The sequence below is a fragment of the Caloenas nicobarica genome, chromosome 2 (genome assembly GCF_036013445.1).
Source record: "Caloenas nicobarica isolate bCalNic1 chromosome 2, bCalNic1.hap1, whole genome shotgun sequence".
Classification (NCBI taxonomy): Eukaryota; Metazoa; Chordata; class Aves; order Columbiformes; family Columbidae; genus Caloenas; species Caloenas nicobarica.
The window spans coordinates 1467960-1494719 of NC_088246.1; the positions used below are offsets into that span (position 1 = coordinate 1467960).

The window sequence follows — 26760 nt, forward strand, 5'->3', positions numbered from 1 at the left end:
GTGCACGCACCTGGAATTCCCTCCGAAAACGTGTTGTTCGTTAGGACAAATGGATATTAGAGTCTGGAATTCCTGCCTGTTGCGTGTATAGACACAACTGCTGGGAGCAATGTGCCGTTATATGGGATTTAAGGCCTAAAAAAACCCCGTAATAGTTGTTTTTCTCTGCCCGCGGCAGGTGGACGGGGAGCTGGAGGCGCTGCTGGAGAACGGAGAAGGGCTCTCCGATAAAAACCAGGTTCTCAGCTTATCCCGCCTCATGGTTCGCATCGAAACGCTGGAGCAGAAACTCACCTGTCTCAAGCTCATCCAGGTGAGAGGAGCCAGGCGATGGGGAGGAAACCGCGTCCCGTTAATGAACGTCCTTGGAGCTCTCGTTAGAGGAGGAGGAGGGCGGGAGGAAGGTCTCGCGCTCGTACCAGCGTCCCAAGCGTGAGCCAAGCTCGTCGCTGGTCTGTAACCTCCACCCTTTGCCCGTTTTGCGTTTGCTGGCGCTGGGGCCATGATGCAAAATGCCAATTTCTAGAAGCAAATTGTCTGTGAGTGTTTTGGGGTGTAGACGAGTAGTTTGTCAGCTTAAAATCGCAGCTGTCTCACCTCCGAGACGCAGATGAGTTGCAGCCGCTTTTCTGTGCAACCCGTTATCACCTGAAGTTTCGTTCCCCAACGCGATCTGTCCCCCAGGTAACGGTCGTAATGGTTATAACGGTTCTGCCATGCGAGTTAACTGCTCCAAACCTGGCGGTTACGGCCGCTTAAATTACGTTAGACGCGCACTGATCTCGGCAGGTGCCTAATTCTGGCTTCTGCAATGAGTTTGGCTGGTAACATAAGCCCAGTTGAGCAGTTAAACCATGTTAACCTGGGGAAATGAAAGGTTTTTTTGCCTGTTAAGTCTCTGACCATCTCTTTACCTTTGGCTCACCCAGAACACGCACTCGCAGTCCTGCCTAAAGTCCTTCCTGGAGTGTCACGGTTTATCTCTGCTCTGGATTTGGATGACGGAGCTGGGCGATGGCAGAGGGAGCAGCGCTAACAACCTGAAGTTGCAGCTGGAGGTCAGTAATTCCCTTGGATTTATAATTTTCCTAGCATTGCTAATTGCTCAGAAGCATGATGGTTTTATTGATTTGTTTTTAAATATACATATTATGTGCCAAATGTTCCTGCAAACAAACTGCAGGTATCCTGAAAACTGCGGCCTAAAACTTGTGCTTTAAGGGAAATCCCTAATGTACGGAAAAAATTTGCTCTTGTGGTTTTTCTTAAGATTTCTGAGTTAGTGACATGAGCCAGACTTAAGATTGTTGCTGTTTATTCTGTACTGAACCGCGCAGGGAATTCGAGGTATTGACGGTCTGGAGTGGAACCTGAGTATTTCTGTTTTCTATACGCACTTCGGCATCGCGTGCAAACAGACATCTGGAAGTTCCTTTATTAAAGACGCTTCCAGCAGAAGGGTGCTGTGCAGTTTTTCTCCGAGCTGGTATTGAACATTTCTGAGTTGTGCCCAACTCACACCTTTCTCCTCTTTACACCAGGAGTTAAAGGCACCATTTCCACCACCTCATCCTCATCCATCCTTGCGTAGATGAGGTTTTGACTGTAAATACCTGGAAAGCTGCCGTGCTGTTGGGTCAGGGCTCTCTGACGTTACGTTAGAGCTTGTGACTTGTAAGGTTTGAGTAGAATTACTCACATTTCATCATCCTCGTCCTGCGCAGAGCGCGTTGTTGCTGATGGGCCACGTACAAGGTGCAGATTCAGCGGGTGCCTCCTGTTTTCTCTCCTGCTGATGTGATGTGGCGTCACCACGACAGCGCCGAATTACGGCTCAAAAGCTGATTAAATTTAGAATCATAGAATCGTTTGGTTGGAAAAGCCCCTCAAGCTCATGGAGTCCAACTGTTCCCCCAGCCCTGGCACTGCCCCGCATCCCTGAGAACCTCATCTCCGTCTGTCCAACCCCTCCAGGGATGGCGACTCCAGCACTGCCCTGGGCAGCCTGTTCCAATGCCCCACAGCCCTTTGGGGAAGAAATTGTTTGCCAGATCCAATCTAATGTTGAAGCTGTTGCTCTGAGAGAGTCTCGAGTCTGGATTTTTGTACATACGGTGCCTTCCTCTTGCTCCCTGACATAGAGATGCTGTGGCATCGCAGAGCTGCTTGGTAGCTCCTGTCCAAGTCGTCTTCAACCTCCAGCTTTGGAGAAGTCAATGGTCAGGTTAAGCTTAGACTCTGGTTTTCCTGTGGAATGAATTCAGACACTCAGCCTCACTGATCTCAAACCCAGAGCTGCTTCCCTGAAGCTTTAGGAGGGAAACTGAGTCAGTGGTGGTGGCAGCTTCATCTCCACTCTTGGTGTTCACAATACACCGTCAGCTTTGGTGGGAGTTTGTGGATTGGATATATTTTAAAATCCAGGTAATTCTTTACGCAGTTGCAAATGAAAGTTGCAGCCACACCGTGCTTTGCTTTTCCCCCTCCCCTATTTTTTTTTTTTTAAACTGTCACTGTTTGAAGATAAATGTTCTTTCGGCCGTCAGATGCCCATGGCAGAAATTAATGTAATACCATAAACTCACCTTCTGTCCTTCACTCCCGGAGGGCTGGTTTCGAAAGCGAACATGTTGGGAAGTCCTGTGGAAGGGCTGGTTATCTCCTGCTTCAAAACCAGGGCCGGTCTTGGGAGAGAAGTTGCTGAAGTCACTTGCTGGATCCTTCAAAGGTTATTTCACATCGTCAGTAGCTGCTGCTGCTTCTTGCCTTGCCTGTGGTGCCCGTTCTTGCCTCGTCTCATGGTTGGAGAACCAAAGGACGATCCCTGGTTGTCCACATCTCTCTGTGCATAAGGTTTAGCTCTAGGAGCAGCTGATTCTCCATCCTGTGGACAACGGGAACGCTCCGCAGCACACGGCACCTCTGCCAAGTGGGGAAAAAGCTTTTCTGGTATTAATTTGCAGACTTTTTGGGGTCGATCTCTTCTCTTTTGATGGCTCGATGCTTCTGATGAGGTTTCCTTTCATGTAGCATCTCTAACTGCTGTGTTGTTGTGTTGGTTGTCATGGGAATGGGTATGGCCGGCCGTAAGCGCCTGAGCTCCTCTGAATCACTTTAATTGCAACTAATTGGTAAATTAGTTCAATTGCTAAATACTTGTGCTCGCTCTTTTCCACCCGCTCACGGTTTATTTGCTTTCAGCAGTTCTCCGCTGCCGTTCAGCCTTGAGAAGTGACACCGCGATCCCCGACCCATGACCTGTCACCATCAGATTGATATTTCAGAGTTAACCTCTTGTCGAGGAAAGGAAAATTCTCCCAGCTTAGAGTTGGTTTAAAATTCTAATGGGTCTAACAATGTGATTTTTGTCTTTGTGATCAGATCATGAAGACGCTCGAGCTCCTGCCCATACCCACCAAGAACATGCTGGAGGAGAGCAAAGTCCTGCCCGTGATCCAGCGCTGGGCTCAGACCAAGACCGCGGTCCCACAGCTCAGCGAAGGGGACGGCTACTCCAGCGAGAACACCTCGCGGGCTCACACGCCGCTCAACACACCCGACCTCTCCGCCAAGCAGAGCGCGGAGGGCGACACGGACACCCCCAAGAAGCTGGTGTTTCGGAGACTGAAAATTATAAGCGAGAACAGCATGGACAGTGCCATCTCGGATACAACCAGCGAGCTGGAGGGGAAGGAGGGCAAAGAGGACCTGGATCAGCTGGAGGGAGCTCCGATGGAGGTGGCAGAGGAGCAGCAGCCGCAGCAGGAGATCAAAACCACGGTCGACGTGGCGGTGGAGAGCAGCAAACCCCAAACGGCGGAGCTGGAGGCCGAGCCCGAAGCCGAGGTGAAAGAGAGCAATGGTGCCAAGTTGGAAGAGCCCATCGCGATGGAGACGCCGTCTCAAGACGAAGAGGAAGGCGTATCTGACGTGGAGAGCGAGAGGAGCCAGGAGCAGACGGACAAAATCGTGGATGTGAGCGATCTGGCGACCAGGCTGCTCGACAGCTGGAAGGAGCTCAAGGTAAGAGGCAGTTCCACCTCTTGCTGAGGAAAATGCAGAATTATTTGCGGTTCGGTACAAACAGGGCTACATTGTCTTGTTGATAAATGTTTGACGACTAAAATTGTCTTTTCTACGCAAAAAAGTGCTTTCTATATATATCCTTTCATTGCAAAGTGCCCTAAATGTGACATACGGTAGATTTCCAGGCGTCGATACGTCGCACGCTGAAAACAGCAGATAATTCAGTTTGGGCAACACAAAGACATTTTGGTTGTGCAGTTATTTTTTAGGCTGTTCAGGGAGAGGGTAGCTCTAAGGAATTGAGTTTCCCTTGGCAACCCATCAGAAAAAAAGGTTAGCGACTGCGCCGTGAGCATTTTCGGTTGGAGTGACCCGTTATCTGTCAATGTTGAAACAAATTGACGCACCATTCACTCTAAAATTCGTTTATCACAACATTGTCAGCGTTTCCTGTCCTGTTAACATCTGCTTTTCATCTGCAATGTGTAGAACCTCCAGAAGCCGGTTTGTTGGCCATCTTGTGTTCTCTCAATGGAATCACAGAGTCATTGAGGTTGGAAAAGACCTTTAAGGTCATCGAGTCCAAACCATAACCCAACACTGGCAAGTCCACCACTAAACCATGGCACTAAGAACCTCATCTACCTTTTAGGCCACTTATTACATCTTAGTTCTCTTCCTGTTCTTACCTGTTCCTCAAAAAAATCTTTTTGTTCAGCAAATATCTCTTGAAAAAAAACCCCCAAAATAAAAAATCCTGAATTTTCCTCATGTCACTTTGCCACATTCTAGATGATGGGCCAAAATTCTTCTGAAGGATGGGTTATTTAGTGCAGGAGATAAGCACCAAATGATTTTCAGAGTAGCCTCTGGCAACCTGAGTGGCAAATTAAACACAAAATAAATAGGGCAGGAGGGTTTTTCTTTCCATCCTTCCTCAAGGCCGAGTGGTAGCTGTGCTGAGTCAACCTCTGGGCGTTTCCTGTTGGTGTTTCAGTGAGGTAAATACTCAAATTTGTGCGTGTTGAGCTTCTAAAGATGGTTAGAACATGCAGCTGCTCTGGGTTTCACTTCCGTCAAGGTTTTCCTTGAGCAGAAAACTTCTCCAAGAGAAGGGCTCGGTGGCCATGGGTCCCTTCTCTGTCCCCATGTGGTGCAGGTGGCCAACTTGGCCAACTTGACCTTCAACCAACAGCTCTTTTTGATGGGATGTAGGATGACGTTCCAGTAACTCGCGACTCAACGCTTGAGGCTTCTGCTCTTCTCTTAGTCAAGATCTGCCCGGTTTTAATTATTGGCAGTAGTTTTAAAGGAAATTTATGTTTTATGATGCGTCGCATAGCTAAAGAGTTGATTTCCCCATTGGATTTGATCATGAGGAGTGATTTAGAAGAGGCTGATAAAATAATAAACCACACGCAGATGGAGGAGACCACAACAAGCTTGGAGCCCGTGGAACTTTGCCCGTACTGTTCAGTGACCGTAGCCACGAATATTAACATTTATGAAACACATCTAGAGATTTACAGAAGAGAAATCTTAATCTCTGAATTTTTCAGAAGAATCGTTTGCAGAATTTGAGCATAATCATTTGTGCCATAAACCTTAGTGGGAAAAGAGGTGAGATTTTACCATACAAACAACTAAAATACGTTTCTATAGGGAAATTAGGTTGTGTTTCTTTTTTTTTTCCCCTCCCCTCTTTACCAAGTGGGTCTGATCGTTCATGAGATTTTCATTTGCAGGCTCTTAAAATTTGTGTGGGCGTGACGATTTTCTTCATTGAAGTGACGCTATCAGGTTGAATTTTTAATTAAATTGAAACAAAGTCCTTTTCCGTCCATCGCTAATACCTGAGATTGTTTAAACCGAAAGCTGAGCCAAGTCTTAGTTCTGCGCTGCTTTGGAGATAGACTCGGCCTAGCCAGATCCAGCCTTGTGTTTGCAACCAGCGCGTCCGCTCCCATCACGTGCTGCCGGGTTTAACCTTGAAACAGCACAGAAAAAGTGTTTAAAAGCGCTAATGGAAAGTGTAAAGTTTCACAAATTGAACGACTTCTCCAAAATGTTGGTTTAAGACCAAATTTGATCTGACAGTGTCATTTGAATGCCAAGGTTTGTGTTTTCTTTGGAGCCTTGGGTATCTGGGGACCTTTGGTGAAGCCCGTGGTTGGGCTGGGGAGTCACGACCCATCACGGTTGCTATTTAAGATGTGGATTTACATTCCATCTGTGTCATAGTGTACTTATTAATTAATTTCATATCGTTACAACGATGCTGAGAGTCTGCTGCAGCACTCGTTTGTGGTCGTAGAGATGGGGGCGCATCTCCCAAGCCCAAGATTTGCAGTAATCCCAGCAAATCCAACCCAAAAAAAGAGCAGAATCAGGCTGTGGGGCTGTGAAAACTCGTGGGTTTTTTTTGTTCTGTAAAGCATTTGTGCGGAAACCGTGACCCTGTGCTGGACTTTCAGTCACAGTCATCGAATGTTTTGGGTTGGAAGGGACCTTAGAGATCATCCAGCCCAACTTTATCATGGCGCTAAGAGTAAACCGCTTCTGTCCAACTCTCACCTCTTGAGATGCCACCGTAGGACATTCTGGAGGTGGCCAATGTCTAAAAGAAAAGCCTAAGCTGCTTTAGATGGAAAGGGGATGGACGGTCACCTTAGAAAACCCGGTCACCCCGGTGGCAAGAGACCCCGGTGCCTTTTCCAGCACATCCCGAGCTTTTTAAAAGCTGGTTTTGAGCAGTGGAACATCTGCAACAATTGGCGTTGGATGGTGGGAGGTGGGAGGGTCTGAAACCTCCTAAATGAAGCTGTGTCCTCTCCAGTTTTGGCGATGACCCGCTTGGTAATTTCAACCATTTCCATCCAGCTCCTCAGGGCAGCAAGGAGCTGACCATGGGTCTCCTTTTCTCAACTCCATTTTCAACTCCGTGCTGAAGAAGGGCGAGGACATAGCGTGTGTATGGTGAAGAACCGGGAAGAAGGTTGGGAAGCTGATGATGATGATGATGCATGAGCAATGTAATAGGTGGAAAGAGGACAGAGGTGGTTAACTCATTGCTGCCGACGTTATTTTGGTGTGTCCATTGCCGGCAATGGACGTCGCTCCGGGAAAATCCCAACTCCTGGCGTGAAAGGATTAAGTGAGCTATTTTTTTTCTCTACTGCTATACATTGACTCGTAAGTCCTCGGCTTACGGGGCTCCTACGCTCCAGCTCCTTAACCCATGAGGAGCGTTGGCCACTGCTACGTACCCATCACAACACACACATTCCCCAGCGGGGGAAGTTTCCAGCTGCTCCTGCTCTCCAAGGGACCCGTGTGTGTCTTCTCCATGCTTCAAACTCACTCTGCGTGGCAAAGGTTGGGTGGTGGACACCTGGCAGTGGGTCAGCGTGGTTCATCCAGGCACCGTGGCCCATTCCAGCTGAAGGATCGTGCTCGGGTACGGCTCCGTGGACTGATCCAGATGACCAGACCCACGATGGAGGTGATTTGTGACATGATGGCCAGCAGTGCTCTGCCCTCTTGGCATCACAGGAATGAGCTGCAGGGTCAGCACCGCCAACCATGTCAAGCTTGGCTCAACATCCTTCTGATGGCTTCAGGAGCTAAAGCTGAGGGACAGGAGAAGTTCAGGAGTTCGGCTTGTGCTTTTGTAGCGTTGGTGTTTCAGGGCGGTCCGGCCGTTTGGGTTTCCTCGCCATTTACACCAAAGCGAAGCCTTGAGGTCCTGCGGCTCCACTGCCCAAGTCGTAAGCTTCTCGTGATGATCCGTTTCAGGTCTAAAATCTGTCCCGTAGCGAACGTGCCAACTGGCTGATGCTGTGCGAACGCAACCAGCACAGCAGCGCCGGCCGCTGCGGGACGTCCCACCGTGCCAGCGGGGTTTGGGCGCCGCTCTGCAGGTGGGACTGAGCTTTTGGCACCTTCCTCCAGCCTTGGGTGGGCAGAGGACACCCTCACCTTCTGGGGAGGGGGCAGCTGGAAGTTGTAGCTGTGAGGATCTCACCTTTATGAGTTAGAAAAGATTTTTTTTTTTTTAAGAAAAGCCTTAGGAAAGAGCCAAGTGTCTTGGGTTTAAAGCGTTTTAGTTGGTCGCTTTTAACCTCACAAGTATTTAGGCGTGAATTGCAGTTCAAGGCTGTGTTACCCCAATGGCTGAGGTGTTACCCCGACTTTAGCCAAGGCGAACTTTCTCTTTTGCAATGAAAATGCCCGTTCAGTGACCTTAATTATCAGCCTGAACAGGGATCGCAGAGCTTGGGTGACCCAGGCAAACTGAGCTTTCATTTTCCCCCGAGATAATCTTTCCAAATCATGTCTCATCCATCTTGATAGGACAACCCAGTGAAGCTGCTCTTGCCCATCTTCTTCCCAGACGAGCCGTCCTGGAGCGCCTGGCTCTTGCTCCGGCACGCACATCGCATGCTTTAATTGAAAGGTTTATAATTTGTTATAACTTGCAGCAAGAAATAGTTTGTGCAAACAATAGGTGCTGGTGAGCGGCCAGGCTGTTGTTTGTGCTGGGGTTTTTTTGGCCTCCAAGCAGGGATGTCGTGGCGTTAGGGCCTTTCTCTTGCTCTGCTCCATCCCTTGGCATCGTGCTGGAGCTTCGTGCTCGTGCCGAGGGGATGGGAGCTATTGAGGGAAGAGGCATCACAGAATAGAACAGAATCATGGAATCGTTTGGGTTGGAAGAGACTATTGAGTCCACCCGTTCCCCCAGCCCTGGCACTGCCTCATGTCCCTGAGAACCTCATCTCCGTCTGTCCAACCCCTCCAGGATGGTGACTCCAGCACTGCCCTGGGCAGCCTGTTCCAATGCCCCACAGCCCTTTGGGGAAGAAATTGTTCCCCAGATCCAACCTCAACCTCCCCTGGCGCAACTTGAGGCCGTTTCTTTGTGTCCCTGTCTCCCCTCAGCTCCTGTTCTCCAGCTGAACCCCCAGCTCCCTCAGCCGCTCCCATCACACTCGTGCTCTTCCCTGGGCAGATCCAGTCCTGGCTGGTGGAGTGTTGGGTATCCAGCCTGGAAGGGGATGAATTTGGTTGTGGGATGTTCCTTCAACATAAGTTCAGAGCGCTCCAGAGCAGGGTGAGATGAGACAACACGAACATCTTGGCTTTGCACATGGAGGTCTCGCCCAGCACCTCGAGCTCTGGAGGCTGCAGGTGACCTTCCAGCTCTATGTCCAGGTGTGGGACTCATCCCCTCGTCCCCAGGAGAACCACACCAGGTCCCTAGTTGGGCGACAGAGGTTTTAACGCACAAGTGGACGGTTGGTTTGGCACAAGTCGGCGTAGAACAGTGGCCACCCCTTTGCTCTCCTTGCATTGGCGCGGACACAAGACGAGCCCCTACCCAGGTTGTTTCCCTACGTTGTCCATCGGTCTTTTCCACTTTAGTGTCGTTAAATCAGAATTAGGACACATTTCCAAAGAGTTTTGTTAAGCACGCTCTTCCTTTCCGTCTTGAGCAGCTCTGCCGCTCTCCTGCCTCTCCCAGCCCACGGATGGTTTGTGTCTGCAGCTGGACAGCCTCAGGCCCGGGGCTGTATTTTTTTATTATTCTTTTCTTTGTAACAGGCCTGTATCACTTTTCTTTCTGTGTTTAATTTTCTGTGCAACTCATTAAAAACCGCTCTGGAAGGGCGAGAGCCATTTGGACTCCGTTAGCGGCGGTCGCATTGATTTTTAGCGGTTCCGCGCGCTCAAAGCCAGCGGCTTCCGTTTCCCAAAATAAAATAGGCTTTTCTTCGGAGTTTCCCCTTGGCTTGTGTCTGCTCTGACCACCATCTGGTTTTTATGGAGCAATTTTGACATATTCCTCCCTTTGTTGCCGGTTCAAAGACTCAGCTGCCTCCGTCTTCCACCCGTTGGGTAGATCTGTAGCTGCTCTTCAGCAAGACGTAGCTCGCTCCTCAGTTCATAATAATTGTGTTTTGGGGACCTTCCTTAGAACAATCTGGTTTGATGGGATGGATCCTGGTGTGTTTTCACCCATTTTCCTCCTGTCCCTGTTTTCACCGCCACATCTTTCAGAGAAATAAGTTTTCTCTTACCCAAGGAGGGCAGATGTGCCCCTACCACCTTCAGCCATCTTCGACCTCAAAGCTCCAACTCAATTATCTCTGTTGAGTTGGAATCGCCACATTTCTTCCCTTCATCAGCTGCACTTTAGGTCATGGTGAACCCAACGCAATGCGTGGTGGGACCGGGCAACGCCGCGTTGGCCAAGTCCCCTCACTCAAAGTGGCCCTCGGCCTCCTCTTCCCACCGACCCTTTTTTCCGGTAGTTTCCCGTTGCACATCTGGCTGTTTCATGGGATAAATAATTTTTTAGGAGCTGGGGAGGCCGGTGTAGCTCAGATTTTCCCTCCGCTCACTGGTGGCGTTGGCCACGAGTAATTTGGGCTGGTTCATCCATCATCTCGTGCTTGGTGGCTCCTCATCGCACCTTCTCTCCTGATGGGACCGTCACTCGGGCCAGGCCTGGACTGATTTTTATGGATGTGCTGCTTTGTGATGCATCTGAGAAGGAGATATTTTTTGGGGGGGTGAAGCAGGAAAAAGAAAATAAATAGAAAAAACCCGTCGCCGGTGGGTGATTTTGGGTCCGCAGAAGCTTCTCTTGTGGTCCAGTCGTTCCTGCACGAGGCAAAGTCATCCCTGCGGCTGGGATGACTTTTATATTATTCTATTATTATTATATTTTATATTATTATTAATATAGAGGCTTTATTATCCACAACAGCTCCTTCTGCATCCTTCCCCACCGCAAACTGAGCTGCTGCCTTTAGTTAAATATATGATAAATTTGGGGTCTTCTGATCCATAGAAAACGTGTAAGTAAATAAGAATAATTTAAAAACCATGTATTTACAGGCTTTTAATGCCCCTCATCACAACAAATGTATTTGCAGACACTTCAAGCTGCACGTGTTCGCCGCGTTGTGTTCAGGCAAAATATGTAGTTAAAAAAATGAAAATCTTGGCCAAAAATCACTTTTTTTTTTTTTTTTTCAAACCCTCCGCAGCACTTTTGAAGTGGTTTTGTCTTGCGAACAGACCACAACAGGGTTTCTTAGACTTTCAGTTATTTCACCAAAGGAAAATATATTTTCTTAGCCCGTGGGGCAGAGGTGAGTTTTATTTCCCTAACACAATAAAAGTGGGACTTTCAAACCTCTCGTTAAATCCAGCGCTGGAGGTGGACACGTTGCTAACGAGTGGTGCAAGATTTTTATTTTTACCCCTTTTACCTTTTAATTTGTTACCACTTTATATTTTTCATGATATTTGATATTTTTATTATCTTCAATTTGTTATCATCTTTTCTTTTTATTTAGAGGTCTTTTCCTCACCCGTGCTCTAAATTGGAGAATCGACACCGTTTGCTGGTCGCGGAGTTTTGGTTTTGCTCCCTCTTAGGAAAGCACAAATCCTGCCCTGGGAAAGCCAAAATCTCAGCACACTCCCCTAGAAAAGCTTCTTTGTGTTGCACTAACTATATATTTTATTAATTAATCACTTTTTTTTTTTTTTTTTGAATTATAGCAGCAGCCACCATCAGGGACACCCTGAATTTTCTCTCTCTGATTTTTCATACTTGACTTCTTTGGTGTTATTTCCTGACTGTATTTTCAGCCAGAAAACAGCTGGTTCTTCACATTTGGCTTCAAATAACTGGGTGGTTTTGTGAACTACGATGTTATTTCGGGAAGGGAGCAGAGCAAGGGCTTGGTACAAGCTGGAATTAAAAGAAAATGAGCTTTTTTCCCTGAGCTACCAGAATCTGGACGGTCATTAATGTTGTAAAACATCCCTATACGTACTGTACGATCATGAGGATCACTAATATTAAAAAAATTCATTTACAGTTTAAAAGTCTGAATATAAAATACAATTGCAAACTGATGGTGGTTAAACTGGGGCAGCCCCAGTCCCAGCGTTTGCCAGACCAGGACCCTGTGGAAGTTTTAATCTTCATTCCCAAGTCCTGTCCCGTTTTATTAAGATAATGGGACGATACCGATGAGTTACTCCTGCTCATGTGGGTTTTGCGGTCTGGCAACACGTAGTGTGTATGAGAAATGGTTTCTGGCTCAAATAACTTGATTTTTCGAAGAATTGCACGTCGCCTTAGCAAAACTCAATAGAAAAAAGCGCTTTTCTGCGCTCGCGTTCCTTTTCTCCCCCTTCTCCCCGCACAAGCGCCGTAACCCCAGGGCTGCCGGTGGCTCAGAAGAGCAATAAATAATTAAAAGTGCTCTAACACCTCTTGCAATTTCCCCTTGCGAAGCAGCAGCTTCTGCTCAGCGGTGACCTCAGCCCCTGGATTAAGGTCCCGCTTTTGCAGGTTCAGGTGACGAGTTGGTGGCATTTGGGGACCGAGGCAGCGTGGACAGGAAAGGTGGGGGACAGTGATGCTGGCGAGGGGCTGAGGGGTCGTCAGCGCGAATGATAACGATGGAAAGTCAACATGAGGGGGGTTTAATGCAACACACCGAAAGATCAGAGGGGATAATTAAAGGAGGTGGTGAGAAAACGCCCTGAGGACCCTCGCAAGGCGAATAAAACCTGGTTAAACAGCGGCTGCGCAACATCGGCCCCACAGATCGGCATAAAACCGCTCCAGGTGACTCTGCCAGAGGTTTGGAGCTGAACTGGGGGCTGGTCCAGCTTCCGAACCATCACCTGCCTGGAAATATGGAGAGAAAAAACACGGGTTGGGTCAAAAGGATCAGAGCAGTGACCGTCCCTGTGCTGGGCACTGGGGAGACCAAACCTCAAATCCTGGGGGCGGTTTTGGGCCCCTCACACCAAGAAAGGCCTTGAGGTGCTGGAGCGAGTTGAGAGAAGGGAACGGAGCTGGTGAGGGGCTGGAGCACAAGTGTGATGGGAGCGGCTGAGGGAGCTGGGGGTTCAGCTGGAGAACAGGAGCTGAGGGGAGACAGGGACACAGAGAAACGGCCTCAAGTTGCGCCAGGGGAGGTTGAGGTTGGATCTGGGGAACAATTTCTTCCCCAAAGGGCTGTGGGGCATTGGAACAGGCTGCCCAGGGCAGTGCTGGAGTCACCATCCCTGGAGGGGTTGGACAGACGGACATGAGGTTCTCAGGACATGGGGCAGTGCTAGATTTAGGTTATGGTTGGACTCTATGATCTTGAGGGTCTTTTCCAACCAAAATGATTCGATGATAACCTGTTTTCCTTTGAGCCCTCAGCGCCCAGCCGGTGTTAAGAGCATGTCGGTGGTCGCTGTGGTCTCCATGGCTCCTCCTCCCCACCCTGGTCCCACAGATCTGCTGTCCCATGGCCTCGGGGTCCTCCAGGCTGGCACGGCTTGGGCTGGGCTGGGTGGGCACGGGCAGCCTGGCTGGCTCCAGAAAGAAAAGGGTTTGGGCAAAGGGAGCACTGGTGATGCTTCTGCATCCCTCGTCTCTGCTCTGCACTCTCCCAATCTGGTTTTCCTGCTCCCACCTCTTCTGATCAATAGCAAATGTGTGAATAAACCGGAACAATTGGCAAAGGCCGTATTTGCGGGCTCCTTAATGCCTCACCACTGGAAGAGGTCACAGCCCATTTATTTGCAGACACTTCAAACTGCACGTTTGCTGCTTTGCATTCAAGCTCCATGGAAAAGCAACACTATTTCAAAAATCCTTAAAGTCTTGGCCAAAATAACTTTTTTTGTAACCTTCAGCAGCACTTTTGAAGTGGTTGCATCTTGTGAACAGACCACAACAGGGTCTCTTATACTTCCATTTGTTTCATCAAAGGAAAGTATATTTTCTTAGCTTGAAATGTGGAGCTAAGACAATGTTTTTCTTACATATATATAATATAAATGTATTTTTCTCAACCAAAGTTGTGGAGCCCATTCGTGATGAGGCTGGTGGGTGCTGGGAGAAGCCCAGGGATGGTCCATGGGAGCTGATGAGATGGGTGAGGAGATGATGGCCACCAGCAACGTCTCTGTTTCTACGACGTGGTGAAACTGTGGCTGTTCCACTGGAGTATCTCAAGGATCACAGAATCAAAGAACATCTCAAGTTGAAGGGTCCCATAAGGATCATCAAGTCCAACTCCCTGCTCCTCGCAGGACTAACTAAAACTGCCTTGAAGACCAGGACGGGTACAACGGGAGGTCTTCGGGTGCTGGTGGTGGATGGACATGTCCCCTGCCAGGGCAGGGATCGGTGACCTGAGACACCCCAACACAGTGAGACTCGGTTGGCATCTGTGGGAACATCAGGGCGGACAAAATAAGAGGTGGAAGAGCACAGTTTTGCACCTGGAGAGTAGCTTGTTTAGTTGCAAAAATCAGGTTTTTTCGCTTTTCTGGCAGAGCTGGAAATTCAGGTGCTGGTAGCACAGGGGTGGGATGAGCGGCTTGGCCCAAAGAGTCACATAAATTCCTCAAACCTGAAATGCAGTCAGAGGCAATATATAGAAAGCACCGCAATAATTTGCTTAAAACCAGAACTTTACTTCAAGAGACTTTTTTTTTTTTCTGTTTTCTTTAAAAATTATGAGTGAATTGCTAAATTATTAGTGCTGTGTTGTGATATTGGGGTTGTTCTGAAATCCTGATCGTGCTCATGGCTTGTTTTGCAGGAGGTTTATCGCATCCCCAAGAAAAGTCAAGCGGAGAAGGAGAACAGTGGTATGTACTATCGTATTGATTCACTGCTATGAAACCACTTAATTTTCCCAGTCTGGGATGTCAAGAGATGGCCTGTACCAGCACCGGTGTGGCCAGCAGGCCCAGGGCAGTGACCGTCCCTGTGTGGGCACTGGGGAGGCCAAACCGCGCATCCTGGGGTCATTTTGGCTCATCAGCTCAGGGCTCAAAATGGCGGCCCCGCAATCACCTCAAAACCCAAAATGGCGGCCCCAGGAGCACCAGGATCACCTCAGGGCTCAAAATGGCAGCCCCAGGGGCACCAAAATCACCTCAAAACACAAAATGGCGGTGCCAGGGGCACCAAGATCACCTCAGGGCTCAAAATGGCGGCCAGAGCTCTGGCGGGATCACCTCATGCCAAGAAAGGCCTTGAGGTGCTGGAGCGAGTTGAGAGAAGGGAACGGGGCTGGGGAAGGGGCTGGAGCACAAGTGTGATGGGAGCGGCTGAGGGAGCTGGGGGTTCAGCTGGAGAACAGGAGCTGAGGGGAGACAGGGACACAAAGAAACGGCCTCAAGTTGCACCAGGGGAGGTTGAGGTTGGAGCTGGGGAACAATTTCTTCCCCAAAGGGCTGTGGGGCATTGGAACAGGCTGCCCAGGGCAGTGCTGGAGTCACCATCCCTGGAGGGGTTGGGCAGACGGACATGAGGTTCTCAGGACGTGTGGCAGTGCTAGATTTAGGTTATGGTTGGACTCAATAATCTTGAGGGTCTTTTCCAACCAAAATGATTCCATGAGATGGTTCTGCCGTCATAGCTTGTTGTTCCTGGTCATCAAAAGCAGCTCCTGTGAATAAAGGAGATATTTAAGTAGTGAGTGAAGGGAATTGTAACCCTGGGGCTGATACGGCGCAACCTATAACTTGTTTGAATTGAGACTCTCTTGACTAACAGAAGCTGCTGAAGCTGCAGGAAGGGAGAGCTAGAAATACACTCAATTTTACAAATTCTCTCCTTTTTCACCTGTTTTCCCCAACAGCCGACCGTGGGAGGGAAACCGCCAGCCACAAAGATCAGACTCCTACTCCCAAGAACCCCGTCCTGAGCAGAGAGCGGGACCCCGAGCGGCAGAGTCAGAGTAAAGAGAAGAAGAGGCGGCGAGACTCATTGTCCCCTCCATCCTCGGCCTACGAGCGAGGGACCAAGAGGCCGGAGGACAGGCAAGTTGTGTGGTGGCCGGGCTGAGGATCCAACCGCCAGGCTGAGAGTGTCAGAATTGTGGTAATCCTGGGTGAAAACGCTGGGAAAAATGGTCCTGGTGATCTTTGAAAACACCCAGGGATGAGGAAGGAAGTTTTCTCCTGTGTGCGTGGGGTGAGACACTTTCCCTGGCTGGAGTTTGGTGGCTCCTTGGTGTGAGGTGGCATCTCCTCTTGGATAACCTACACCGTCATCCTCAGATAGCCCACACTGTTGTCCGGATAACCCACACTGTTCTTCAGGCACATTTTGGGAATTCAATGGGTGATGAGGGAAGCTACATCCAGCTCTCACACAGAAATTAGAGATGTATGCCTCCTCACGCAAAGAGAACTTCTGGGTCCTCCAAAACCCGTTCCCTTCTTCTCCTCCAGCCATCCCCAGTGCGCTTGGGGATTAATCTAAACTTCAACTTGAAACAAGAGCTAGCAGTACCCACACCAAAGAGGATTTCTGACACAAAACAACTTCCTTGGCCAAGGGAATATTCCCCAAAAACTGTTGGGCGCAAGGAAAGTCGTCCAGGTAGGTGGGAGCCACCCCACCAAGCTGGGAATGGTGGCTAAGAAGGCGTCTCTGGCGTTTTAAAGAGCTCACAGTGATTTTATGTTTCTTTTTTGTGGGTGCTCCGTGGCCCGATGGATTCCCACCTCCCCTGCGGACGTTTTGCGAGTGAAGGATACAAGGGGAGATCTTGGACTTCAAATTTACTTGGGTCTTCCAAAAAAAAAAAGGATTTTTAAACACAAGTTGTCTGAAGAATCAAGGCGCCATGTCTGTAAGATCCAGCAAAAGTATCAAATACTTTACCTTGATGAGTTGGCCAGTTCGAGGAACAAGCAGAAAGAGAACATATTTTTAATTTTCAGCTGTGAGAATTGGATCAGTGCCATGACCCCGGCAGCCACCCAAAGCTTATTTTTCCTTTTTTTATAGATTCAGACCATCGTTTTTTGAGCCAGAGGAGCGATGGAGGTGGTGATGGTGGTGGCAGCACGTGAATCAGTGGCTGCTTCTTACCAAATACCCATTTTCCTCCCTCGAAAGTTACTTCTTAATTAAGGGAAGGAAAATATTATATGTCTTGTGTTTCGGAGAGACTTCAGATCATGTTAAAGGCAGTAAGAATACCAAGGAATTTCCTTTAAAGAAGTCAGTTTTCTGTTGTGCCTCCTAAATAAGATCTAAAGTCACTTAGTAATTAGGGAACAATGGGTGGTGAATCAGCCAGACGAGGAGACTTTTGTCCTCGGATTGAGCTGTGCTGGGAAACTTTAAAACATCTGGATAAAAAATAAGATGTAAAACTATAATACTGGATTTAATAAGACAAAGTAATTAAAAAAGGTGGAGAGAAGGAGCAGAGCAAACAGAAGAGCATCGCTGGTTTGCTCTACCCTAAACCTCCTGGTTTTTTCTGCCCGTCCCTTCACGCCAGCTGCCTCTCGTGTAAACTCTCCAGGCGGTGCCAGGAAAGACTTTAATTATTGAAATGGAGCTCGTCATGTCAAGAAGGTTCTCATTAATGGATCCTTGGGATCCTCTGGGAACGCGAGGGGCGTCTTTAAGTGTATCTGTTGGTAGCAACGTGCTTTCGATATGGAAACCGAACGCACGAAAGTAAAGTGAGTATATAGAGAATATACTGGATGCTTGGTAGAATCAGTTATATTAGGGCTGCAAAGCATTTTTCTTTGTAATCCCTGTTTTACCACACTCATAACTTCTCAAAATATCCACCTTTGATGTGAAATTTTCCATGGTTGAGGTCTGATCAAAGTCCTTAGGCTTTTTTTATTTTATATTTTTTTTTCTTCTTTAACTCCTTGGAAAAAAATCCTTCCAGCTGCTCTGCGTCTCGGGATGAAAATTCTTATTTGTAAAAAAAGAATTAAATCCCTCCACACTTTATTATTTTTTTTGAGCTGGATCTGTGATCTAGTAAATAGCGTAACTCAGAACAGCAACGTGCTGGTTGGAATTCCCTTGGTCTTCGTCCTGTCTGCAAACACATGGCATCTGCGGCCCCACCGACGCAGGGGGGCCCTTGGATGAGAAACGCGGGGTGTCCCCCCCATCGCCGAGCTGCCCGGGTCTTCGGGGTGAAGATGCTGTGGTGCGAGCTGAGCTCTCTTTTTGGAGAACCTCTTCCAAACCCCATGTTGATTGGTCCTGCTTTGGAAAGAGCGTCTCCGGCGTGGGTCCCCAGCCTGTTTTGGCGTCACCCTGCTGCTCCTCCGCTCTCCTGGGGTTCTCTGTTGGCTCTGGAGATGTTTCCTCCTCTCTTGGGGTATCTCGGTGCTGCTTCGTGGGTCCTCCAGACTATTTCTGCGGCATCTTTATCTCCATTAGCTTCAGCCCAAAATGAGGCCGGTAGATCCAGTGGGACCATTTGACTCATCCTCTGCCTCCTCGCTCCCTGTTGAGCAGGACCAGGGGGTGTTTTTGCTCTCTGAGTTGCCACCGTTGGTCAAACAGCTGAAAACAAAAGAATGGTTTTAGGGACTGATGTTGCTGTTGGCCATTTGGTCCCCCCCAGGTCTGTGTGGTCCTTTTGCTGCTGGAGCCCTTGACCTGCAGCTTTCTGAGGTCTCACAAACCCTCTCTTTTTTCTCTTTTCTCTTTTCTCTTTTTTTTTCTCTTTTTTTCTCTTTTGTATCTTTTCTCTCTTTTCTCTTTCTCTTTTCTCTTTTTCCTCTCCTCTCCTCCTCTCCTCCTCCTCTTCCTCCTCCTCTTCTCTCCTTCTCCTCCTCTTTCCCCTCCTTTTCTTTCCTTCTCTTTCCTTCTCTTTCCCTTCCCTTCCCTTCCCTTCGTTCCCTTCCCTCCTCTCCCCTCTCCCCTCTCCCCTCTCCCCTCTCCCCTCTCTCCCTTTCTTTCCTTTTCTTTCCTTTCTCTCCCAGGTATGACACACCAGCATCTTCAAAGAAGAAAGTCCGCCTCAAGGACCGCAACAAGCTCTCCACGGAAGAGCGCAGGAAGCTCTTTGAGCAAGAAGTCGCCCAACGGGAAGCCCAGAAACAACAACAGCAGCTCCAAAACCTGGGGATGACGTCCCCCCTGCCCTACGACTCCATGGGCTACGGCACGTCCCACCACAGCTTCATCGGCTACCCGCCCGGCTACCCCATGCAAGCCTACGTAGACCCCAGCAACCCCAACGCGGGCAAGGTGCTGCTGCCCACCCCCACCATGGATTCCATGTGCTCGCCGGCGCCCTACGAGCACCCGCAGACTTTGGTCGGGCACACGGTAGAACCCACCTTAACTACTCCTCAGCCGGTGCCCGTCGTCCAACATGTAGCAACCCCCATGGAGGTGACAACCCCGCAGTATGTAGCGCAAAGCGACGCCGTGGTCCATCAGGAAGCCAATGTGGCCGTCCTGCCCGTGGCTACGGCGGGAGCGGTGCAGAGCCAGAGCTACGGCGTGTGGGACTCGGGCCAGCAGCCCGTGGCCGTCCCGCAGCAGTACTCGCCCGCCCAGTCCCAACCGGCCATTTATTACCAAGGACAGACCTGTCAGACGGTGTACGGTGTGACGTCCCCCTACTCGCAGACCACCCCGCCGATTGTCCAGGTAATTTTTATTTCAGGCACAACATGGCATGAAACACCCACAAAACAAAGGGTTCCAGCTTGGCACACTTTATTTGCTCACATTTTGCTGGTGTTCTTAATGTTTTTCTAATATTAAGCCACAGTAGCACTTCTCAGAGAACTTCCATCCGAGAGTCTGAGAAAAGCACATTTACACAGGGTGTTTTCCGTGGACAAACATCATTTATTGTAGTTGTTGGGGTCAAGTGGGAGTTCACAGAGATTATTTTTAACCTGTTTATGAAAGTTATGGTGGTTTTTTTGATTGTCGATTCTGGTGATCAGATATTTCTGGGTAAGAGCTTCCGCAGTAAAACCCGGAGGCGTGAGCTCGCCTTCCCTTGACTTTTGGAAGCAGCTGCCAGCTCTTGTATGACTTAAACCAAACAAAAAAACTCCAACAGATCGACCTTCTTCATCTGTTTTCTCTAAATTACGTGTCCCTTTCCATCAGACTCAGCCTTGAGTTCTAAATGACCATGCTGAAGTTCTATCTCCTTCTGTTTTCTCTTCGCTCACAAGGGTATTGGCATTCAGCGCCTTCCCGATGCCCCGGTCTTCCCAAAATCAAGCCGTAGGCAATTGTACGACTCCTGGGACGGCAAATTGGCCAATTTTATATGAAAATTGTTTGCCTGAACCCACCTCAGTCACTGGTTATTGCTATTTTGTTTGGATTTTACATTCCCCTACTCCTTGAGGACCATTAACCTCTTCTTGCCTCCTCTACTTCAATCCCACTAAGAGAAGCTGTACTTTGTCCTCCAGAAAAGTGGGGTTTTTTGGTAAATCAAGCTCATTTGTGATTCCCCATGCTCCGTTTCAGAGTTATGCTCAACCAAGTCTCCAGTACATCCAGGGCCAGCAGATCTACACGGCTCATCCGCAGGGCGTCATCGTGCAGCCCCCGACAGCCGTAACGACCATCGTGGCGGCCGGGCAGCCCCAGCCCATCCAGCAGGTAAAGGTTTCGTGGGGCAGAATCGTGAAACTGCAGAACCATTTTGGTTGGAAGAGACCCTTAAGATCATCGAGCCCACCCATAACCTAAATCTAGCACTAAACCACGTCCCTGAGAAGGGATGGGGAGTGTTTGTGGACGTCTGCTTTGGGTTTGCGTGGTTCCTCATGGCTCCTGGATGCTGTGGATGCGTTGAGCAGCAACAGGCCTGTGTGGCCAAGAGGCCAATGTGACCTGGGGTGCTGAGGAAGAGTGTGGGCAACAGGTTGAGGGAGGTTCCTCCCCCTCTGCTCTGCCCTGCTGAGGCCACATCTGCAGTTCTGGGTCCAGTTCTGGGCTCCCCAGTTTATGAAGGACAAGGAATTACTGGAGAGAGTCCAGGGAGGGACACAAAGATGCTGAGGGGCCTGGAGCATCTTTGTGATGAGGAGACACTGAGAGAGCTGGGGCTGTTCAGCTGGAGAAGAGGAAATGTTGATTAAGAGGGGATCTGATCAATGGGCTCAATATCTCAGGGTGGGTGTCAGAGGACGGACCAGACTCTGTTCAGTGGTGCCCAACGCCAGGGTGAGGGGCAGCGGGCACAGACTGAAACACAGGAGGGTCCATCTGAACATGAGGAGAAACTTCTTTGCTGGGAGGTGCCAGAGCCTGGCCCAGGCTGCCCAGAGCGGGTGCGGAGTCTCCTTCTCTGAGCCATTCAAACCCCCTGGACCGACCTGTGTGATCTGCTCTGGTGACCCTGCGTGAGCAGGGGGGCTGGACTGGGTGATCTCCAGAGGTCCCTTTAACCCAGCCATCCTGTGATTCTGTACCAGATGGAGGAGTTTTCCGTGTTTCACCCTTTGGGATGCTGATCTCCAAGCTGGGTGTGGGCATCAGACACGCTTTGGGGGGTGTTGAGCCCAGATCCTGCTGTGTTCAGACTTTCCACCGGCCCATCTGAGAAGTCAGGACATTCTGTGATTCCAAGTCCATGTGTGAGTGGGTAGGTGGGAGCTCCGTGAGCCACTTTGACCGCCAAAGCCCCTTCATCAGAAGCCAAGTAGCCGTTTTACAAACTCAGGATGTGCTCAAGTGCATGCTTGGGGTATTTGATGAAGGACAAAGGAAAGACATTGTCCACGTCACTTCTTAGGCCAACACTAAAGTTGGTTTTATGTTTTACCTTCAACAAAGTCTTTGTCGTCGGGGTAAGAGCCGTCAGGGCTGCTCTAACCATCCTCACATCTTTCTTTTCCCCCTTTTTGTGCTGTTTGCAGCCAGAGCTTGTGGTGACCAATAACCTCCTGGACTTGCCTCCACCATCCCCTCCAAAACCCAAAACCATCGTCCTCCCACCCAACTGGAAAACAGCCCGAGATCCAGAGGGGAAGATCTACTACTACCACGTGGTAACGAGGTGAGTGTGCTAACGAGGCGAGAGTGTTAATGAGGTGAGCAGGGTAACGAGGTGAGCGTGGTCGGGGTTGGAGTTTGGGAGCTCAAACAAAGGAATTGGGTGGAAAAGAAATAGATGTTCAGCCCTTAGTGTCTCATTAGGCACCACAAAACTCGTCCCTGACGAGTTGCTGCTCGTTAGCTGGGAGGCTGAGATTGCTCCAAACCTTTTCTTCACACCCATAAATGTGTCCCTGGGATAAAGCCCCATCTTTTTTGGAGCAGAAGTGCAACGATAGCAAATCGTTTCCTTACAAATGACGACTCCAGCCGTGCGTTGAGTTGTAACATGGGGTGTTGAGGAGCTCCCCCCCCAAAATAATCCCATCAAAGCAACATCTTCCTCCCCAGCATCTTGGTCAAGGTGGATTTAGTTCTTTTGGCATCTTCTTTGGTTCCCATCACTCTGCCAGCATCCAAGGTGCCCCACACGGTGCTGAAATGGCAGGAGAATGAACAGGTAGAGAGAGACCTGGGTTGTCCCTCGTGCCGTGAATAACCCGGCTTATTTAACCCGTGAGCGTTGTGTGGGTGTCCCGTGTGAACAGGTCTCCGGTGGCACAGGGATCAGTGAGCGGGTTTGTTCTCTGAAATCAAAGGGTTTATTTTCTCACCCTCCTTTTTTTTCACCTTCAAACCTTCGATCTGTTCTGGAGCAAGAAATAGAATTTCCCAGCGTTTTCCCCCCAACTTTGTGACCAGTTTTGGAAGGTGCCAGGTTTTCGGATCAATACCTATGAACTTATCTCAAATTTTAGGCTTCTGAAAAGAATTTCTTTTGATTTCCAGCTCCATGTGAGGTCTGTATGTGGATTCACCTCTCTAAAGGGTTAACCTCAGTATTTTCTTACGAGTCCTGAGTGTCCTGGCATCAGTTATTGTTACTTGCAGACATTTCTCTGCATCAACCCATCGTTTCAGTCCAACCCCGTTGTACTCCTTCCTATCACCTTACACATCAAGAGTTGCACCAACAACAGAGCAGGAGACCCTAAAACCTCAGGAATTGAAGGAAAAAAGGATCAGGTGGGGATTTGTGATTTGTGCCGTGGTTTGGAAGCCCCGCAATGAGACGAGGATACCCAAGTGAGCCTTCCCCCTTGGCACGGAATTCCTCCTCCATGCATCGTCTGCAGCTACACGAGAAGCCACTAATTGAATATAATTAATCTTGAACTTTCTCGAGGCGCACAGGCTGGAAGATTTATTTCCGTCCTTCTTTTAACTATCTAGCTTCCAACAGGACGAGACCAGTAGAGGAAAAGAAATCCTACTTGTCGATACGCTTTCTTATTCTAATGTTTCATTCTACTTAGCGATCAAATTAATCATGATTTGAGGTCAGGGACATTCAACAGTATTTGGAGAATTAAAATGAAGCACTTGGGGGCTCCTTGAAATAATATTTTCCCCCAGCATGTTCTGAATTGTAAAAAGCCCTGAAGTGGGACAGGGTCTGTGATCCAGGTCGTCCCTTCCCACCTTGAGGAAATCCAGCCCAGTTCTCCCCATCCTTCCCCAGTTCGAATGTGCTGGGGCTTTTCCCCAAGCAGGCTCTGGTGTTTTCTTCCATCTCAGCCGAGATGTTTCTGCAGAAACCATCCTTCGTGTGCCAAGAAGAGCTCTAGCCCTTCCTTTTGCCTCTTCTAGCGTATGGATGAGCTCCGGGTCATCCGCTCATCCATCCTTCCAGGCTCCTGCGCATTCCTAGGGTTTCTCCCGAGTTTTTTGGTCTGTGTCCTTTCCACGATGAGGTACCTGTGGCTGAACGCTCGGTTTGAGCGATATCTCCCATCTTCCCACGCTGGAATCACCGACCTCCTTTATTTCACGCCTGTGAGAAACTTCCCTTCACCCCATGTTGTCACCAGTGATAGAAAATCGCGCAAATCCCCTTTTTTAAGTTCTTCTCACTTGGTTTGAACCTCCTCCAGCTTTGCAGCGTTTTCAAACTCAACTTTAATAGCAAGATAGAGCCACACGTTAAAGAGTTTCAGTGACCGATGGAGACCAGATGTCCCAGTTCATGGGACAGTCAGGTACCAGTTCCTTTCAAGAGGCTGACGGTCTGTCTGTCCATCTGTCCATCTGTCTTCCTTCAGGCAAACCCAGTGGGACCCTCCTACCTGGGACAGCCCGGGGGACGACGCCAGCCTGGAACACGAAGCCGAGATGGACCTGGGGACCCCAACGTACGACGAGAACCCCATGAAGGTAAGTGCAGGGGTCAGCGAGGGAGAGCTTGGCATTAACAGCACAGGGGCTGTTGTTGAGGTGGCTACGGACTTGGAGGGGTGACAGAGGGACAGAAGTGACCTGAGATCAGCCGTAGTGACTGTACCGACTGTGGGACCACTGGGTTTTTGTGCCTTAAAGTATTTGTAGAGGATTAAGGGAGTTAAGTTGTTCTTTCCTTGCCGCTCTGAAATACCTGATGCCCGGTAGCCGCTGAAGAGCAGCTTCTCCATCTCGCTGCCAGGTTTTTCCTTGGTGACAAATACTCAAACAGAGATTTTCATGGTGCTTTTATCTCCTTGTCCTTCTGGGTTGGGTAAAGCCCCTGATGCTCCTTTGCTCTCGGGTTTGGTTGAGCGTGGGGGGTGGCTGATGTCCTGCCTTGGATGCCGAGCGTTGCTGCAACCTCACCTTAAAACTGGCCAAAGAAAGAGCCGTGGAATGAAAGGTTTGTTGGGTTCTAACTCTCAGGGAGCGATTCTGTTGATGTTGGGCTGATACCCACAGACCCGGGGCTGGTTTTGCTGTAGGTACCAAAGGCGCCATCCGTCCTACAACCCCCAGGAATATCCCGCTCTGCTGCCGCCGCCGGGATCCCAAGGGTTAACCCAGCCCCTGAAACGCCTCCGAGTCACTTGGAATTCCTGGAGAGTTTGCTTAAACTACATAATTTGCAAATATTTCCCTCCCTGTAAAAAAAAAAAAAAAAAAAAAGTTAATTAGAAAATGAGGCCAAGGAGGTTTTACTTCTGCAGAGGAATCCAGAAAAGCATTTTAAATGATTTTTTGGCCCTGGGTGGGGATCACACGGCATCCCCTGCGGTTCTGGGATCCTCGGAGGGCAAAGTCACAGCAGGGGGAGGATTTATAAACCTGCAAGTGTCCTGGGATCGCTGGGTTTTGCTGGATCCCTTTGGGGTTCGGTGACCTGGTGCTGCTCCGGCCGATCCTTCGCTCCATCCCGCTCAGCAAAAAACATTAAAAACCCACCTCACGCGGCTTTGTGAGCGCTCCAGGTGACTCAGGCTGAAAGAACAACAAATATCCCGAATTTGCTGGTTTCTACAGTGCCTTTTGCTTTGCTGGGAAGGGTTCGCCCCGCGCTTGCCTGGCGTCGATCCCCGTTTATCTGCACTTGGGTTCGGGTTGCAAATAGTTCTTGAAGGATATTGGCTTGGAAAGCAAGACACGAGAACCTATTTATCAATTTATCTATTTCTCATTTTATTTATCTATTTATCAATTTATCTATTTATCCATTTATCTGTTTATCACTTTAGGCTTTCAGGTGAGGTTTTATTAATCGGGAATAGCCATAAACTGTGTCCCCACGGAGGGATTTGCTGCCCTGGCTGTACAAGCTAAACCTCAGTGGGAGGTATTGGGGAACATCCCTTTGATGGGAACAACGCGGGGAGAAGAAAATCAGGCTTTTCTGAGCGTGTAAATACAGTTGTGCTGGTGCTTTGTGGCTTGGGAGTCTTTTTCCTACGGACTTTTGGGGGTCTCAGCATTACCTCAAGGAAAGCTGCTGGTTTGTGAAGTGCAGGGAGGTGTTTACGTGCCAGATTCCAAACCTTTGGGATAAAAACAGTGCCAAGGATTTGGGCCGATGCTCGAGGGGCTTCGTGACCTGGCTGCTTCCGCCGGGAGTTTTCACTGCTCGCCCAAACCCCCAAAATCCCAATTTTCAAGAGCAAAACTTCTCCGAAACCATCAATACCTCGTTCCTAAATTAACCCCTTTGCCTGACCTTCCGACGATGCGGTTCTTCAGCGCTTTCAATCTTTTCCTTCTCGCCTAAAGTTTGGCTTTTTCCCCACTTGTGGAAATAACACCGAATTCCCTCGTGCCCATCGCTCGCTCGCCGCCTCCGCAACGCCGCCGTTTCCACCCTGAAATCGCAACCGCATTCCGTAGATTTTTTTCTTTCCCCCCACCCCACACCTTTTCCACAAGGGATTCAACCCCCCGGCATCGCGGCTCCGGCCGCCTGGCAGCTGCTGCTGCTATTCCCGGTGTCCGGGGTGTTTGATTTCCATCTCAACGCGCTTCTGAGCATCGTCCGCTCCCTCCTGGGTCCCCTCGGAGCCGGCGTCAGCGCGGCTGGTGACAGCGCCGGGTGGGCTCGCGCGCCGCTGTCAGAGTTTTGATGGAAAGGCACAGGAGGCGCGTGAAGCCGCACTTGCTATTCCCCTTTAAAACATATTTTAAAGCCTATTTTTCGCCCCTGGAAAAGGGAGGTTTGTGAAAGGGCGGCTCGGGGAGGCTGGCGATGCCACGGGGCTGGATGCTGAAGTTTTTATGTCTTTTTAAGGTGGAAAAAACGCAGATTTATCGCACGGGACGTTTGTGTCTCTGCCCATCGGTACCTCCCGCAGCTCCTCTGTATTTCCTGGCAAATTTGGCCTCTCGCTCCGCATCCCAGGCTGCTGTTCCCCCGCAAAAAACATCTTTCCCAGCCTTTCCATCCCCACCTCCCTTCTGGAGGGGTTTTCCCATAAAACTTCGAGGCTTATAAATGGGAATATCAGAATTTCGCTCCTGGTTTTCCCATCCATCGGTGATATCATGTTTGGTTCCTCCTCCCATCCTCAAAA

General features: G+C 49.4%; 1 protein-coding gene across 1 annotated transcript in view; it reads left to right on the top strand.

Annotated features, from left to right (window-relative positions):
• Positions 1–26760, top strand: part of SETD2 (SET domain containing 2, histone lysine methyltransferase) — a 64160-nt gene that overhangs the window by 32724 nt on the left and 4676 nt on the right. The window contains exons 10-18 of the mRNA XM_065627367.1: positions 179–313; positions 930–1058; positions 3382–4023; positions 14661–14709; positions 15708–15888; positions 18829–19504; positions 20351–20485; positions 21748–21887; positions 24028–24139. Coding sequence (XP_065483439.1) covers positions 179–313; positions 930–1058; positions 3382–4023; positions 14661–14709; positions 15708–15888; positions 18829–19504; positions 20351–20485; positions 21748–21887; positions 24028–24139 — 2199 coding nt within the window. The remainder of the gene's footprint in view (positions 1–178; positions 314–929; positions 1059–3381; positions 4024–14660; positions 14710–15707; positions 15889–18828; positions 19505–20350; positions 20486–21747; positions 21888–24027; positions 24140–26760) is intronic.